The 16,698-nt window shown below is 40.0% G+C and overlaps 1 protein-coding gene and 2 pseudogenes across 1 annotated transcript; all 3 read right to left on the reverse strand.

Moving 5' to 3' along the window:
- Positions 1-974: 974 nt before the first annotated feature.
- Positions 975-3,735, reverse strand: LOC139011348 (alpha-enolase pseudogene; annotated as a pseudogene).
- A 9,496-nt stretch (positions 3,736-13,231) lies between these two features.
- LOC139011971 (U2 spliceosomal RNA) lies at positions 13,232-13,371 on the reverse strand (annotated as a pseudogene).
- A 1,002-nt stretch (positions 13,372-14,373) lies between these two features.
- PABPC4L (poly(A) binding protein cytoplasmic 4 like) lies at positions 14,374-16,359 on the reverse strand. The gene has a single exon (XM_070415179.1). The coding sequence runs from the start codon at positions 15,934-15,936 to the stop codon at positions 14,824-14,826; it is 1,113 nt and encodes a 370-aa protein (XP_070271280.1). The 5' UTR covers positions 15,937-16,359; the 3' UTR covers positions 14,374-14,823.
- Between the last annotated feature and the right edge of the window lie 339 nt (positions 16,360-16,698).

The raw sequence follows: 16,698 nt of genomic DNA on the forward strand, positions 1-16,698 counted from the left end.
TTTAGATAAGTTAAAAACAGCTCAAACTACTGTATTATGTTGAAATTCAGGATAGTGTTTACTTTGGGGAAAGGAAGAGGGGCCTGGATTAGAAGGGACATGCAAGGGACTCTAAAATGCTGACGAAGTTCTATTCTTGACGTGTTTGTGATTATAAGGCATCTGTGTGAAAATCATGAAGCTGTACAGTGGTGTTCCATATACTTTAATGTGTATTATGACTCACAATAAAAATCTAAGATCTCACAGTTGTGTATAGAAATGATTATTTCCCAAAACACGGTTAGACTTTGCCTAGTACTTCATACAAATTGTTTCACTTAAATTTTTTTGTTGTTCACCAAAAAGAACATTATAATAAGAATAAAATAAACAAATGTAGAAAGTGTCTTCTGTTATTAACTTCTATTAATTAAATATTCTTTCTGATAATTACATTTTTCCTGTCACTGAGGCCTTTTTATTTTGCACACAAAACCACTGCAGTTATTGCCTGAGGATGCATGGGAGGTTACAATGTGGATACACTTAGCTGCAGACACTTGTTGACAAGCCAAGTGAGACGAAAAATGATTTGGGTCAACCCAACGATTACAAAACTAGGGTGTCCAACAGGGCTCTGGATGGTCAAAGCTGGCTTCTGTGGCAGCTTTAAAAAAGCAGTGAGAGAACATCACAGGGATGAGTCAGAGGAGTTAACTACCAGAAGTCCCTTCTAATATCAACTGGCCCTTGAACTGTCCTGGTGAACATCAGAAGCAGAGGTGACTCAGGGCTCACCTGACCATAGCTTACGTGACTATGGGATTTCTAAAGTACCTGTCGACAAATTTAGCCTTTCTGTCCAGTTCCTCTTCAATTCTGAGGAGCTGGTTTCATTGGCCAATGCTCAGATTGTCAAGGTGCATCAGTGTGGATCTGACCAGGGAAGAGCAGCAGTCTCCCCAGAATGATGAATGAGACACCATGATGCCTCACCCACTGGACAAGGCCAGCTTATACAACTGGAGAGACTTGTTCATGGGGCCAGTGTGGTTCACATTGAGTGGGAAGAAGTTCAACAATTTCTCTCCCATGGCCTTGAAAATATATTTAGGATTTGTCACTGTGACATCACCCCCCACCCACCACCACCACCTGGATTCCTGTACCGGCAGTGCATTTCTGCTGAGTTTCCCAGTTATCTTGGTCAAAAGAATCTTCAATAAACACCACTGGTAGTCCCTGATGAAGGGCTTATTCAGATCGGCTAGCTTGTCAGGTGACGTATCTGCTGGAGTCACTGGGTGACCTGAAGTTTAGGTCAGACTTACCCCAACTGAAGAAGTCATAGGCAGCCACATACATGCCAGGGGCAATGTTCTCCATGTAGCTGGCTATTCCCGTCACATTTTTTCAGCAGCTCCAGGGCTTCTTTATTCTCCAGGAGCAAATCTGCCTTCATCTCCCATATTGGTGGCATCTTTCATATATTTCTTCTTGCTGACAATTTTCAGATTGTGAAAAATCTCCTTTCCAATGCACATGGCTTCCCTGAAGTTTATTGCACCAACGGGAAGGAATACAATCTTCTGCACGGTCACCTTGTTGTTAGCATGAGAACTGGCAAGATGACTTCAGAATATCAGCCAAGAGGTCTAATATCTATCACTTGCTTATTATTTACTGTAAGACCTAAGTGATGGCCCCTTTTCTTATTCCTGATATTTTCAGTCTGTGTTTTCTTTCTTGATAAGTCTTATCAAGGCTGTATTAATCATATATAATTTCAAAGAACCAACTTTTGGTTTTGTTGATTTTACATATTTTACTGTATGGGGGTAAAAAAAATAGTTTTCCTTCCACATTCTAATTTCTTCTGGCTGGACTAATAATCAAATTAACATGATGCAGATTAATAGGAGAAAATGAAATTTATTGAATTTATTATCTATGTGTATACAGGGACTTCAGAAGAATATGAGACCCCAGGACTCATTGGGCAGTTGAGGCTTAGATGCCATTCTGGACAAAGGAGAACAAGAGGGAAAATAAGCAATTCACAGGTAGATGAGAAAGAGCAAGCATGTGGTATACAAATTTTTGCTTGGCCACCCAGAAACAAGCAGACACTGAGGGGAATCTAACAAACAGACTCGCTTTGATCATCCCTGTCTGCCACACTTAATTCATGTATATCAAGGTAAATGTGCTAAGGTGAACATACTAAGGTTCCCTTCCAAAGCAGAATTTTGTACCTAATCCCTTTAGACAGGTAAAGGGTCAAAGGTTCTTTCTGAGTCTTTTGTTTCTTAAAAATAACTAGTTTAAATTTAGTATCTCAAAAGGAATATTTTGATGTGGCAAACTCTGGTTCCCATCATAGCTTAAGAAGCAAAGTAACTATGACAAGATTAAAACAAGTTAGGTGGAACACTGCCCTGGTGTGATTAGTAGTAGTTGTGTTTTACAGTTATTTTAATGTTAACTAACAACAACAACAACAACAACAACAACAACAAAAGACAGCTTTTAAACCAGAAGATATATATTTTTATAATTTGAATTTCTAAACTAAAAGTGAAGTGAACTGATTCTAATAATTGTATATTGTGTTATCCACTTACAAACTTCAAAAGATTGTCATCTTTAGTGTCTCATGTAAGAAACGCCACATTCAGAATGAGCCAAGGAACCCTTTAGCAGAAATGCTGAATTACAGTTTTGCCTAAGGAATACCAGGATTGCTCATGTTTGCATATTTAGACTAATAGTGCATTTCTACAAGGTTTGTGTGTAATTGGAACTTAAGTAACATTTGTAAAGTGTTATCTGTCAGAGTTTGAAGAGACCCAAAGAGAATGTGTGTCATTATGCAAAATTACTAATTAAGTACAAGTAATTTAGCAGATAATTTACATGTTCATTTTATAAATGAAATTATTCAGTTTTAGGGTTCTCTTTGTATTTCTAAAGTAATCTTGACCCAAGGGATCACAGACTGTTAAGAAGTATAAATTATAGAATGAGACATATGTTTAACTGACTCATAGAGCTTTTGTTGTGGCTAATGATTCTTCTAACTGTAATTGCATAAGGGAAAACATTTTCTTTTTAAGTAAATAATGTTCATTACCTCTTAAATCTACTGTCACTTGACAACATTAATGTGGAAAATTTTCTACCTTCTTGATTAGCTCTCCAAGGATATCCAGGAGCTTTAAATTAATATTGATCAAACAGAAACCATCATATCCATCAAAATGTTCTTACAAATGTGTATACACAGGAAAATAATAATATTTCAATAGGTTCTGGAAAGAAAAACACTCTCTTGAAATAGAATGTACAGGCACATTCATTTTATTACACTTCACTTTACTGCACCTCACCAATATTGCATTTTTTACAAATTGGAGGCAAGAGCTCCACTAGCAAAATGATTATGACTCATTTTACTGCAGTTGTCTGGAACTGAACCCACAAAATCTTTGAGGTATGCCTGTAAATATACTGTAAATTATCAATATAAAATTATGTAAGAATGGCTCATTTATTTTGTGGTTATTCATAAGCACTATGTCAATTAACAATCTTAAATATTTCAATATTAAATATTTGTATCTGTATAGTCAAATAGTGGCCATATTGTGTTAGTAATTTTTACCTTAATGCTGCAGCTTTTGAGGGGAGGGGGAAGAAATAACTTGCCTCCTTAAATTGATCATTTTTATCTAAATCATCAGAAAGCTCCATGAGGGTAGGAATTCTCTTCAACAGTTTTAGTGCCACTTTAATTGAGGTGGCAATTCCTTCAAGTTATTCTTTGTCTTATTTTAGTTTAATTTATTGTTGATTTTCACTAAGTTTCAAGATTTGATATTTAATTATTCTATATTATTTTTGTAATTAATATGGATCTATGTTTAATGCAATCAAATTTCCTCTGATAATTACTTTAGTTGTATCTCAGATCTGGTATGTCATGTTAAAATTATGAGCTATGTTGCAGTTCAATGGATATTTCCAGTTTTATCCAAGAATTATCACTGTTTTATTTCTAAGTAGAACTTTTTGTTTCTCTTATGTTTTTAAATTTTGTTATAAATTTCTAGTTGTGTTCAAAAGAGTTCAGAAAATTCCCTTTTTTTAGTTTTATGTTTTGAATGTATTAAGATTATCTTTGTAACATGAAAATGGTCAATTTTCATGAACATTATTTGTTAACTTAAAAAATGTAGTATCTTTATCTGGGTTAAGGTTTTAATATATAAGGTCTAAATTATTGAAGACAAATCTTTAGTACTTCAATATCTACAAAACTGTTTGCTCATTTGATCTGCCTGGCTTTGATCAAGAGAGACGTATCTAATTTTGTTTCTTATAAAAAGACTTATTTTTGTATTGCAAGTTATATGCTTAAATATGTTTATGTTTTTCTATGTGTATATTATATTTAATAAAATAAATTTAAATTAAAAAACTAAGTAAATAAATACCCCTCATCAATATGTAGATTTCCCTCAAACATTTTTGCCCATACTTTCTTAGACCTATGCTGTGGCTATGTGTGCATTCCCAACCTGATACCTCATGATAGATTTGGTAAAATGCTATGATTTGCTATAAATGTTCTTTCTCTACCCCACAGAGAAATGACTTAGGAATAGCTTTACATTTTCTCTTACAATGGCAGCACAGTGCTCAGCATGTTTTGTTAGAATAAGATAAGCTCTCCAAAAAGTAATATGTCTGTACTACATTCTAAGACATGAAAAAGCATAAGTAGGAAGAAGAGTCGTTACTTAAAATAATAATGAAATATCAAAAAATTGCATTCTAAATATTTGAAGGTGAGCCTCCCTGACCTTTGCAAAACACTTGCATTTTTACAACACTATGCCATGTGATCTAATAAAAAAAAGCACACAAAAACGAAAACAAACTAACTAACTAACAAACAAAAGCACTGCTGCCTCTGTAGAGTAGCATCCTACAGGGAACCTTTCTTGACACTTGTGAGGAGAAAACAGAAACAAAAACAAAACCCTTCCATTATGAAAAGAAGACCTCCTACTTTGATCAATTAATAAATTCCCTTTTATTTTTTCATAAACCAATGGGAATATTTTTTTACTCCTTGTAACACACAACATATCTGATGAAAAGGAGCTAAAATAAGAATAGTTTATTTACAGCATGTTGAGCAAGGGAAATAGTAGCATAAGAAAAAAATGTAAAGATAGACAGGAACCAAAAAATTCAAAGTCCCCTAGATCATGGTAAAGATTTACATCTAACTACCTGACTTTAAGAGCAAAGGAAGGCCATGAGAAGTTTTTAAACTAAAGACATAATCAAATTTGCATTTTCCAAAATTATTTTTGGTAAACAAAAAATATGATTACCATATAACCTCAGCAACAATCACTTATTACTGATTATAATCTATACAATATAAATGACACTTTCATAAGTACTACTTATTAATTATTAGTGAATAGAGTGGTGAATACTACTAAATTTTCATTATTAGTGAATAGAGTGGTAAATACTACTAAATTATCATTTACTGAATTACCTCCCTTGGTAATTCAGTAAAATAATGTAATTATATTTCTATTATCTGGCTTGCATTCAAAATGAGGAACTTTTTGATTAACAAAGATTTACTGGAATTACTTTTATAAAGGCTGACTTTAACTTCAAGGAACTAGGATTGGCAATATGTCAAAACCGTGGTGCACTGGTACGCCACTGGCATATTTACAAAGATAAAATGGGATGTAATCAAAATTGTGATTCACTACAGACTGTCAGATATGGTTTCCTGAGATAAACAAATCTCATTAAATACCAATTTAAAAACACACACACAGCCCTGACTGGTTTTGCTCAATGGATAGAGCGTCAGCTTGCGGACTGAAAGGTCCCAGGTTCAATTCCAGTCAAGGGCATGTACCTTGGTTGCGGGCACATCCCCAGTGTGGGATGTGCAGGAGGCGGCTGATCGGTGTTTCTCTCTCATTGATGTTTCTAACTCTCTATCCCTCTCCCTTCCTTTTTGTAAAAAATCAATAAAATACATTTAAAATAATTTAAAAATAAAAACACACACACAAAAACACACAACATGATGAATCATGGCCAATATTCACTCTATGCAAATCCTATATAATAAACGGCTAATATGCAAATCGACAGAATGGAGGAATGATCAGTCACTATGACGTGCAATGACCACGGGGTGGTGGGGGGGGGGGGTTTCCACCGCTGGCGAGTGCAGCGGCAGTGGTGGGAGCCTCTCCTGCCTCCCTGGCAGTCAGACACCCCCTGAGGGCTCCTGGACTGTGAGAGGGCACAGGCCAGACTAAGAGACCCCCACAAGTGCACGAATTTTCTGCACTGGGCCTCTGGTATATCTATATATATAAAAAACCTAAGTGACCATTCGACCAGTAGTTATGATGTGCATTGACCACCAGGGGGCAGATGCTCTGACCGGTAGGTTAGTTTGCTTCTGGAGTCCAGCTGATTGGGCACAACGGCCAGACACAAACTGGAGCCCTCCCTCGGTCCCTCCCTGGCCAGCTGGCCCCGTTCGGCCCTATTGGGACTGGGTGAAATGAGCCAGACACGCCCTGGACCCCTCCCATGGTCCCTCTTGGACCCTGATTGTGTACTGGTAGGGGTCCGTCGGCCTGGCCTGTGCCTTCACAATCTGGGACCCCTCAGGAGATGTTGGAGAGTCGGTTTTGGCCGGATCCCCACAAGTCAGGCCAAGGAACCCCACTGGTGTACGTATCTGTACACTGGGCCTCTAGTATGTGTGTGTTTGTGTGTGTGTGTATGTGTGTGTGTGTGTATATATATATATACACACACATATATATACACACACATACACATGCCCAGAGACTGGAATGGTGAAACAAACAGAACTGGTGACTATAACATGCACTGTGTCAGCCAGCTAGCTTGATCAGGGCCCCGATCGGCACCCCCACCCCAATAGGGGGTGGGGCCAACCACCTTGGCTGGCAGAAATTTGGGGTCTGGGGACCTTGGAGGTGCTTGGTCTCAGGCAGCTGCATGGGCAAAGCTCTCCTGTGGCAGAAGTGGACCTGGGATCAGGGTGCCAGAGTCAGGGATGGGTTGGGGAGGCTTACCTGGTAGCTGCCGCAGTACTCGCAAGGCCACACACAGCAGCCAGGTGTCTGGCACTGGTCGGAGCAGCGGCAGGTATAGGGGTGGCGGGGCACAGGGGGTGGAGGCGCCCAGGAATCCGGAGGCACAGGCCTGACCCGGGCACTTACCCTGGCTGCTGGGCCTAGCAGCACTAGCTGGTGGGCTATGGTGCACAGCAAGGCGCTCGGGTAGCACAACTGACCAGTGGGGAAGCGAGCCAGGAGGGTGAGACCCTGCACGAGCTGGAGAACTGAGTAGCTTGGGCAGGGCTGGAATTCATACACCCTCATTGGCCATGCCCACCGACTCAATGGAGTCCAGAACTCATGCAGGGTGAGCAGGGTGGGAGCTGGAAACCCTGGCAGAGTGGGCGGGGCTGCAGACCCATGCCTTTTCAGCCTTGGCCTTGGAATTCTGCAGACGACCAGTGTACTGTCTACCAGCGCATCAGAGGTCAGCTCCACTTCAAGAGAGAGACGTGGTAGAAAGTGGCAAAGCCACAGGAGGGATGGGATATGTTGTGGCCATCTTTGGGAAACACAGCTGCATGGTCTTCAGTAACTATGAACAGATAATAATCTTTGGTCTCTATTCTACAGAAGAGGAAGCTCAGACTCAAAGAAGGGAGCCTTCTGCAACACCTCACCCACTTTTCATACCTGACCCTGTGCAGCATTGTTTCCGTTGAAAGTAGAGAATCCAAAATGTTTTTAGATCTTGGATATTTTAGGCAGGAAAGAATTTAGCACAGGGAATTGGTGCTTGGGAAATCATCGGAGAGCTGGAGGAGTGGGTATTAGGCTGGGCCTCCAGGAAAGACTCCCTGGCCAGCGGGAGGAGCTGCACCCTCAGCCACAACTGAATTCTAGGACACGCTGGCACAGTTGTGACCTGGGGATCCGGAAACTGCTGTCCCTGCAAGTGCCTTCCACCTCCCACAAAACAGGTCACTGGGCACTGCCTCTGCCACAACTGCCTGTGCACAGCCTGGATCCCGCTGCAGAAAACCTCCATATCTCTGCAAATATGATCACCAGCAGCAAACAGCTCAAACTGCGAGAAGATGCCTCTGCCCCACTTCTGCCTTCAAAATATTGTGCAAGAGCATCCAATCGGCAGAAATGAATTCATATCCAGAAACCTAGCTGCAAAGGGATTTGGGCAATTTCAGACTTTCGTTTAGGAGTGAGATCTTGCCAATGTACCTCATGTGCCTGGTATTAATAAAAATGGGGCCCGGCTGGTGGGCCTCAGTGGTTGAGTATTGATCTATGAACCAGGAGGTCATGATTTGATTCCCAGTCAGGTTTCAGGCTTGATCCTCAGTAGGGAGTGCGAGAGGCAGCTGATCAATGATTCTTTTTCATCACTGATGTTTCTATCTATCTCTCCCTCTCCCTTCCTCTGAAATCAATAAATATATATTTTTTTTAAATGAGGTCATGCTACATATATGTGTTATAATGAGTTTTTCACTTCATGGATCACTAATGTCTTTCCTGTTAAAACCATACTTAGAGAACATTATTTATTTATGTATCATTCATTTTAATTGATCTCAGAAGAAGGGAGCGAGAGAGAAACATTGTTCCATTGTTTCCTGCATTCACTGGACTGGGTATTGAATCTGCAACCTGGGCATGTGCCCTGACTAGCAATCGATCCATCATTTATATGGGACAATGCTATGCTGGTACCCTGACCCCAAATTCCAGCCTCCAGAACTGTGAAAAAAATACATTTCTGTTGTTTAAGCCACACAAATTTATGATATTTTGTTATGGCTGTCTGAGCTGACTAATCCTATATAATAAAAGGCTAATATGCAACTTGTACCTTTGGGAGTTCAACCGGGAGACCAGGAGTTTGATCGCTCACTATGACATATGGTGACCACCAGGGGGCTGCGTGAAACATGGTGGGCGACCAGCAGTGGTGGTGGGGTGTTGAGGGAGCGAGGGAAGGAGGAGGCGGGGAGGCCAGGATGCAGGGAATCATGTGGTGGTGGCGTGTGGGCAGCGAGGGAAGGATGAGGCAAGGAAGCGGGAAACCTGATCAACCCTAATCACTGGCCAGGCCTAGGGATCCTACCTCCTGTGAATGAATTTTGTGCACCGGGCCTCTAGTGTGTGTGTGTGTGTGTGTGTGTGTGTGTGTGTGTGTGTGTACTAGAGGCCTGGTGCATGAAATTCATGCATGGGGGGGCCCTCAGCCCAACCTGCACCCTCTTCAATCCGGGAGCCCTCAGGGGATGTCCTACTGATGGCTTGGGCCCGCTCCCCGTGTTTCTCTGCTCTCTGCGGGGCCTGCCTGCTCCACACCACGGCGACGGCCAATCAGGCCCTGCTGGGTGCTGCCTGCGGGCGCACTTTCCTGCTGGGCTCATGTTGCCGGGGTGACGCCTCCAGTGTTCTGCTCTGGCTGCTATGGGTGCCGCCATCTTTGTTGCAGAGTGATGGACTGACGGTTAATTTGCATACCTTTTATTAGAATATATATATATATATATATATATATATATATATATATATATATATCACCCACCATTTCAGTGACGTTGCCTTTAGAACTCAAATGGGCTCAGTATTTGGCAAAACTTCAAACTGGGGGTATATGTAATATTTAAGGTGATGTAAATATAAACGGTTAACAAAATCTGATGCAATATCATTGTAAAGACTTCCAATATCTCTGAGAAGCTAAGTATTTTCTCTACTATGGCAAAGAATGCCACTAAGAGGATCATTTTTCTTCCCTTGCTTGATGTATTCAATTGTTTCATTCAGGGGAACTTCAATGAAGTTGAGTATTCTGTGAACTCTAAGGTAAGACATGAGCATGAGACAAAACCAACCCACAACTATAAATATTTCCTCTTAGCAAACTTGCAAATAATCTGATCTTAACAAATTCAAATCCTAGTGTGTTTTACTCATACTTTCCTATATCTGGATTTTTGAAAAAATATACGTTACATGGTTAAAATATGTGAGAATTATAACACATTTATGTAGTACAGAAAATACATATTGAAAGGCTTTGGGTAAAACCAGTTTTGTTAATTCTTATAATTTAAATGTATTAAAGGATGTAATAACAAATCCTTTGGTAAAAAAAATGAACACCCATTAATTTAACTTTATGGTTATTTTTTTAAATATATTGGGCCATTTTGTAGGCATTTAACTTTTTACTATATGTGGATTTATTTGAATCTTTCTTGACCATTTGTAATCTGTTCATAATTTTTGGTGGAATTCCATTTGGGTAATGAAATTGAATCTGACGTTTTCAGGTATAATTTTCTGGAGATGCCTAATTTAGAACTAATAGTGTGTAATTATATAAAAACACAAGTCCCATTACCAAACAAAAATGAAGTGAATTTTATATAAAATACTAAAGGCCTGGTGCACGAAAATTGTGCACAGGAGGGGGGGGCTCTCAGCACGGCCTGCACCCTCTCCAATCCGGGACACCTCGGGGGAGGTCCAACTGCTGCAGGGATCGGGCCTAAACCGGCAGTCAGACATCTCTCTCGCAATCCGGGACTGCTGGCTCCTAACCGTTCACCTGCCTGCCTGCCTGATTGCCCCTAACCACCTCTGCCTGCCAGCCCGATCGCCCCTAACTGCCCTCCCCTGTGAGCCTGATCTCCCCTAACTGCCCTCCACTGCGGGTCTGATTGCCCCTAACCCTCTGCCTCGCCACCGTGGCTTTGTCCAGAAGGACATCCGGAAGATGTCCAGTCCAATTAGCATACTACCCTTTTGTTAGTATAGATATTGTATAATTTATTGCCTACAATTTGTACAACTTGAGATAGAGGAAAATCACCAGGTTGACTCAGGGTTGAAAATTATTTATAGAGAGGAAATTTATTTTAAAACCTATTTGTAAGTAAAAGCTAAAGTAAATATTAAATACTAAAAAAATTATACAATAAAAAATAAAAAAATCCATAATTTAATGGATGCATACTTTTACATCCATTTATACTCATTTCTTCCTATCAGAAGCCCATTCTGCATAGAAGTTGGAAAGTTGACTCCTTTCTCAACTTTAGTGACAGAGCTTGTTGTACCTGTATACCAAAAATGAACAATGAAAACTGAGGGGGAAGGTTTTTAAATGGTTTCCAGGAAAGGTATGCCTAAATGTTGCTGTGTGTTAGTATGAGGACAACTTCCTGTAACCATCTTGCCATCTGTCTAAGGATGAGGCTAAGATATGGAGGGGGAAGAGTTGAGAGACTCCAAGAGAAATGGCATTGAAGTTCTGACATATTATGCCTTAAGATAAAAGTCTGAATATTTTGTTAGGTAAAATGTCCTTTTCTAGTGTAAGTTGGGAATTTCTGTTACTTGAAGCCAAAGATATCCTGAGTATATTTAATTTGTTCTACCTTTTAAAATGTAGTTTTAAAATACTCTCTTTTCAAACTATTGTTTTTTATCTACTTTTAAAAAATGTCATTAGGAACCATATTTTCCAAATATAACACAAGTAAGCTAATTCTAAATTCTTAATAATTTTACTTCAACAATTAATTTAGAAGTCTTTAAAATATAATTTGAAAACCTGATCTATATTAGTGGCTCTTCTCAATAATGGTTCTACAATTATGAATAACTTAGAAAAGAAATGCCAGTTCATATGAGAGTTGGTCTTTAAAACATGCAATATGTGTAACTTTATTTAAAAGGGTAGGGGTGGGCTAAAAGGGGTCAATGGGGGGGAAAAGGGACATATATAACACTTTGAACAATAAAGACTTAAATAAAAACAGGCATTCACTAAAAATGATTCATTTATGTAGATTCCTTTAAATGTTAAAAATGAACTGTATGTTAATAACCATTGACTTTATAATAACAAAATGCAAGTTCTTTTCAGAAAGAAAAGTGGTCTTTGAAAAATTATAAACCTTAAAAATTCAATAAATAGGAATAATTTTCAGACATGTCTTTACCACTGAAATATTAGACTTTATTTGATGTTTTCAACATGGACTTACAAAAATATTAACAGCACAAAAATACCAATTCTAAGCCACTTTAAATAAAGTTTACTTTTAGCAACGATAAATTTCCATTGAAAAATAAAATGTTAAAAGGCACATTTATTGAATTGGCTGTACATGCAAACAGGCATCTACACAACAAAGTTGGCAACGTGTGCGGAAGGGAGGCAAGAGTAGAAGCAGCAGCTCAAGGCATCTCTATGTAAATTAGCTTTTACTAGAATGCTTATCAGAAAAGTGAAGACTCTTCTTATTTAATCAAGGCACTAACACATACAAGATTACATTTTCTTGAAAGAATGAACCTCTACTATCAACTAGGAAAACTTGATAATATCACACAAAATTTAGAATGAGCAAAATTTAAATCCATCAAGAAATTCCACAGGATTATATATATATATATTTTTGTAAGCTGACTTAATTATTTCCTATGGTAAATAATTAAAAATAAGCAAGTTCTACTACATGGAAGATTATTGTGCCATGAAATTATGGTTATAATTCATCTAGACATCTTATATTACATCCTATTATCTCCTTGTGCACATAAGAGAGAACACAGTTCCCTGATATTATTTTGGTAATCCATATATAAGCCTTATGAAATATTGTTCAAATATTTGAACATTTTGATAGACTAGATTATCTAGGAAGAGATGTCAAGGCTTGACACACCCACTACACTTCCCATTCTGTTGCCTGGTACCCTTTCTTAAAAACTCTGTTTTTGAGGTAAATACTTCTCAACACAGTGATTCAGAGATACAATGAATTAGAGCTGGCATATGAGTTTCACAGAGATTCTTACAATAGATCAGTATTTACTGAAACATGTTAGTAGATATTGAAAAGCAAGACATTTTGAAAAGATTTACTATAGTTTGCAGATAAGATACTCTATATATTTATTTTGTACTATTAATATATGAAACAGAAGATTTGACTATATGGTTACAGAAAATAACTAAGCAGATTAAAAACAGAACAGCAACAAGAACAATAAAACTATTTTCTAGTCACCTTTGGTATGAATAAGTCAGAATTTTAAAAGTAATTTTTAAGTGTAAATAAATAACTCTTGCCTCTATTTTCAAAGTGGATTTCAAACAGCAAGTAGTAATAATCAATATAATAAAGCCCTTTCACACTTGATCTTAGCCAAAAGGCCAAGAAGTGACTAAGCCCTTTTTAAAAAAAATCCTCACTCAAGGGTATGTATTTCTTAATTAATTTTGAGAGAGAGAAATCAATATGAGAGAAACATTGATCAGTTGCCTTCTGTACACTCCCAGACGGGTTTTGAACCAGAAACCTAGAGGTATGTGCCTCAGTGGGAACAGAACCTGCAACCTTTCTTTTGGTATATGGGACGATGCTCCAACCAACTGAGCCACTAGCCAGGGATTTTTTTTTAATAGCCCTTTAAAAAGGATAAAAAGGAGCTAAGTGATATAAATGGAAGGTGGGAGAGAGGAAAGGTCTGGAAATTGGACTAAAATAAAAAGTATGCTAGACAACAGGCTGAGATATAACTTCAATTTATCAGAAAATCAATTAGTGAGTTTCTGATCAATCAAGGCTAAAAGTGAACCTGAATGGGTTACATAGCTCTCATGGTCTTATAAAGGGAGATAAGAGTTCATAAGAATAAAGCAACTTTTACTTTTCTCAACCCTGAGACATTGTCACTACACAGAACCATAGAAAACAGACACTAAAGCATAGTTGTTAAGCATAATTTCTATGTTCTCTCTCTCTATATATATGTATATATATGTGACTTCTATAATATAGCATATTTGATAAACACTGAAGGCATAATATTAAGCTACATAGGTATGAAAAGAATTAAGACTAGCCAGATTTTTGTCACCTACATTGATACAGCTTTATAAATTAAGGAATGTTACAGTTAAGGTTTTACTATTCAAGTCACAATTTTGATAGCTAGCAAGCAACTGAATTAGTTAACCAATGGAAAGAATAGCAATATATCCTATAAAGTAGTTTTGTAAGCAACACTAAAATCTTCCATCATTAATTTCAGCCATCAGAAAAGAAATCATGCCAGGATATAAATTTAAAAGAATTTCAGCTCTTACTAGTACTTTAAACATTAATTCAAAATGAAATAAGATAATGAATTTGTACTAGTCATTTTTAAAATTTCGGTTTCTTAAAAAAAAAATTCTCCTTGTAAAGTAAATTACTTTGCCATCCTTAGGCAAAATAACTATTTTGAGCATGTTTATTAGAATAAATTAAAGCTAGTGATTTTATTAAAATAAGAAAAAAATATGCAATATACTCAATTACCTCACTTCAGCTGGTTCAAAATGTAAAATAAAAAATTATCTAATTATATCCATTGCTTAGAATACATCAAAATCAGGAAAAAAAAACCCAAGAATGTCATGAAAAGGTATGCCTCTGTAAAATGAAGCAACCTTCTAAGATTCATTAATTTTTCTGAAAACAAAACAAACTTTGTAGATAGAACCTTTTACCACATAGTTTACTAAACTAAGCTGCCATCACATGGGAATTAAACTTGACTGAGGACAATTCAGAGATCACCATCACTCCCGCACCTGTTGCATTCACTGGCAGATGGAATAAACCTTTCTCTCCTAGGCCCTTTGGGCCAGGGCGATGTTAATTGGCTTGGAGCCCAACATGCGGCCATTCATCTCAGCCATTGCTCTAGCAGCCTCCTCTGGAGAGGAGAAGCAGATCAAGCCAAATCCTCTGCTTCGTCCTTCTTCCTGCATTACCTTCACTCTGATAATTGATCCAAATGAAGAAAATTCTTTTCGTAGTTTTTCTTCATCAATGGTCTCATCGAGGTTCTTAACATAGATTTTCGTTCCCCTGACCCGCCAAGATCTTTCCTGTTTCCGCTGCTCAAACAATTGCTTTAACTCAGCTTGTCGCTCAGCTTTCTTTTGTGCCCGGCCTACAAATACCTGCTGTCCGAATATTTCCCTCCCATTCACTATATCAACAGCCCTTTTGGCAGCCTCATGGGTATCAAAACTCACAAAGCCAAAGCCTTTGGATTTCCCACTGGAATCTGTCATCACCTTAACACTCACGATTTTGCCATAATGGCTGAAAAATTCCTTCAGTTTCTCATCATCCATCTCATCTCCAAAGTTCTTGATGTAAATATTGGTGAATTCATTGGCTTTATTTTGGAGCTCAGCTTCCCGATCTTTGCGGTTTTTAAATGGGCCAACGAAGAGCCTAAAGTCCTTAAGCAGCATCCCATTCATCTCCTCAATGGCCCTGTCGGCGGCAGCCTGGTTCTGAAAGTGCACAAATCCATAGCCCCTGGAGCCCTGATCATCATACATCACCTTAGAGGACAGGATCTTCCCAAAAACTGAAAAATGCTCATAAAGCGTTTTGTTATCAATGGATTTGTCCAGATTCTTGATGAACACGTTCCCGATTCCAGATTTCCTTAAGTAGGCGTCGCGTTGAGACCACATGAGCCTGATGGGTTGGCCTTGTATCACGTCGAAGTTCATGGTGTCCAGGGCTTTCTGGGCATCAGCCACGTGCAGGAAGTTCACATAGGCATAGCCCAGGGAGCAGCGGGTGACCAGGTCCCTGCAGATGCGGATGGACAGCACAGTTCCCACGGTGCTGAACTTCAGGAACAGCATGTTCTCGGTGACATCTGGAGGGAGGTCACCCACATAGAGGGAGGCCTGGCGGTACTTGGCATCTACATCCATGTTGCTGGGCCCTGATCGGGAGCGCTGGTCCCTAGGAGCTCTCACAGATGATTGCTGCAGGAGGGTGTCTAGGCCACAGCTGGCTGGGCTCTCGCGCGGTGGCCTCTGGATCGCCACTTAGAGCTGGAGAGATGGGGCTCAGGGACAGCTTCCCTGATGGGGCTAAGGCAGCAGGCTCATCAAAAGGCCCCCGGCAGCCCACCAGGCCCCTCCGTGGAAAGCTGCGACAGAACTTTCAAATCTCAGAGAAGGCTGGCAGGAGGAGACGTCCCTTCCCAGCCAATGTGCGCAAAAGCTTCAGGTGGCGGGCTGGCCCTCAGTTCCTGCGTTCCGCACAGACACGCTGGTGGCTGGTTTCCGAATCAAAACAGGCCTCGCTCAGGCTGGTTTAGAGTTACAGCCGCGGGGAGAGGAGCTCCACAAGTGGCCTAGGAGGCCGCGGTCCGGGACGCGCGGCGCGGGGCCAGGCCAGAGCCCAAGCCGCCGGGACCAGGTTCTGCAGGCGCCGCGGCCGCGCTGCGGCAGGGAGGACGCGGGCCCGCCAGCCCAGGATCCGCAGACCCCGCGCGGCCCCCCCGGCGAGGGCGGATGGGGAGTGGGGAGGCGGACAGAACGCCGGACGCAGGGACGGACGCGGCCCGGCAGGCAGCGGAACAGGGTCGGGGGGCTCACCCGTGTGCGGCCGGCGGGGCGGGCGGGAAACCCGGAACTCGCGCGCTGAACTTCCCGCGCACTCGCTGCCAAGGGGGCTGTTTTCTTTTT

The sequence above is a fragment of the Myotis yumanensis genome, unplaced genomic scaffold, assembly GCF_028538775.1.
Source record: "Myotis yumanensis isolate MYYU_CA2020_CCGP unplaced genomic scaffold, mMyoYum1.0.hap1 SCAF_5, whole genome shotgun sequence".
NCBI lineage: Eukaryota > Metazoa > Chordata > Mammalia > Chiroptera > Vespertilionidae > Myotis > Myotis yumanensis.

What these genes read in the sequence shown, in the direction of transcription:
- PABPC4L (XM_070415179.1), bottom strand. Translation starts at nt 15,936, where the DNA reads ATGGATGTAGATGCCAAGTACCGCCAGGCCTCCCTCTATGTGGGTGAC.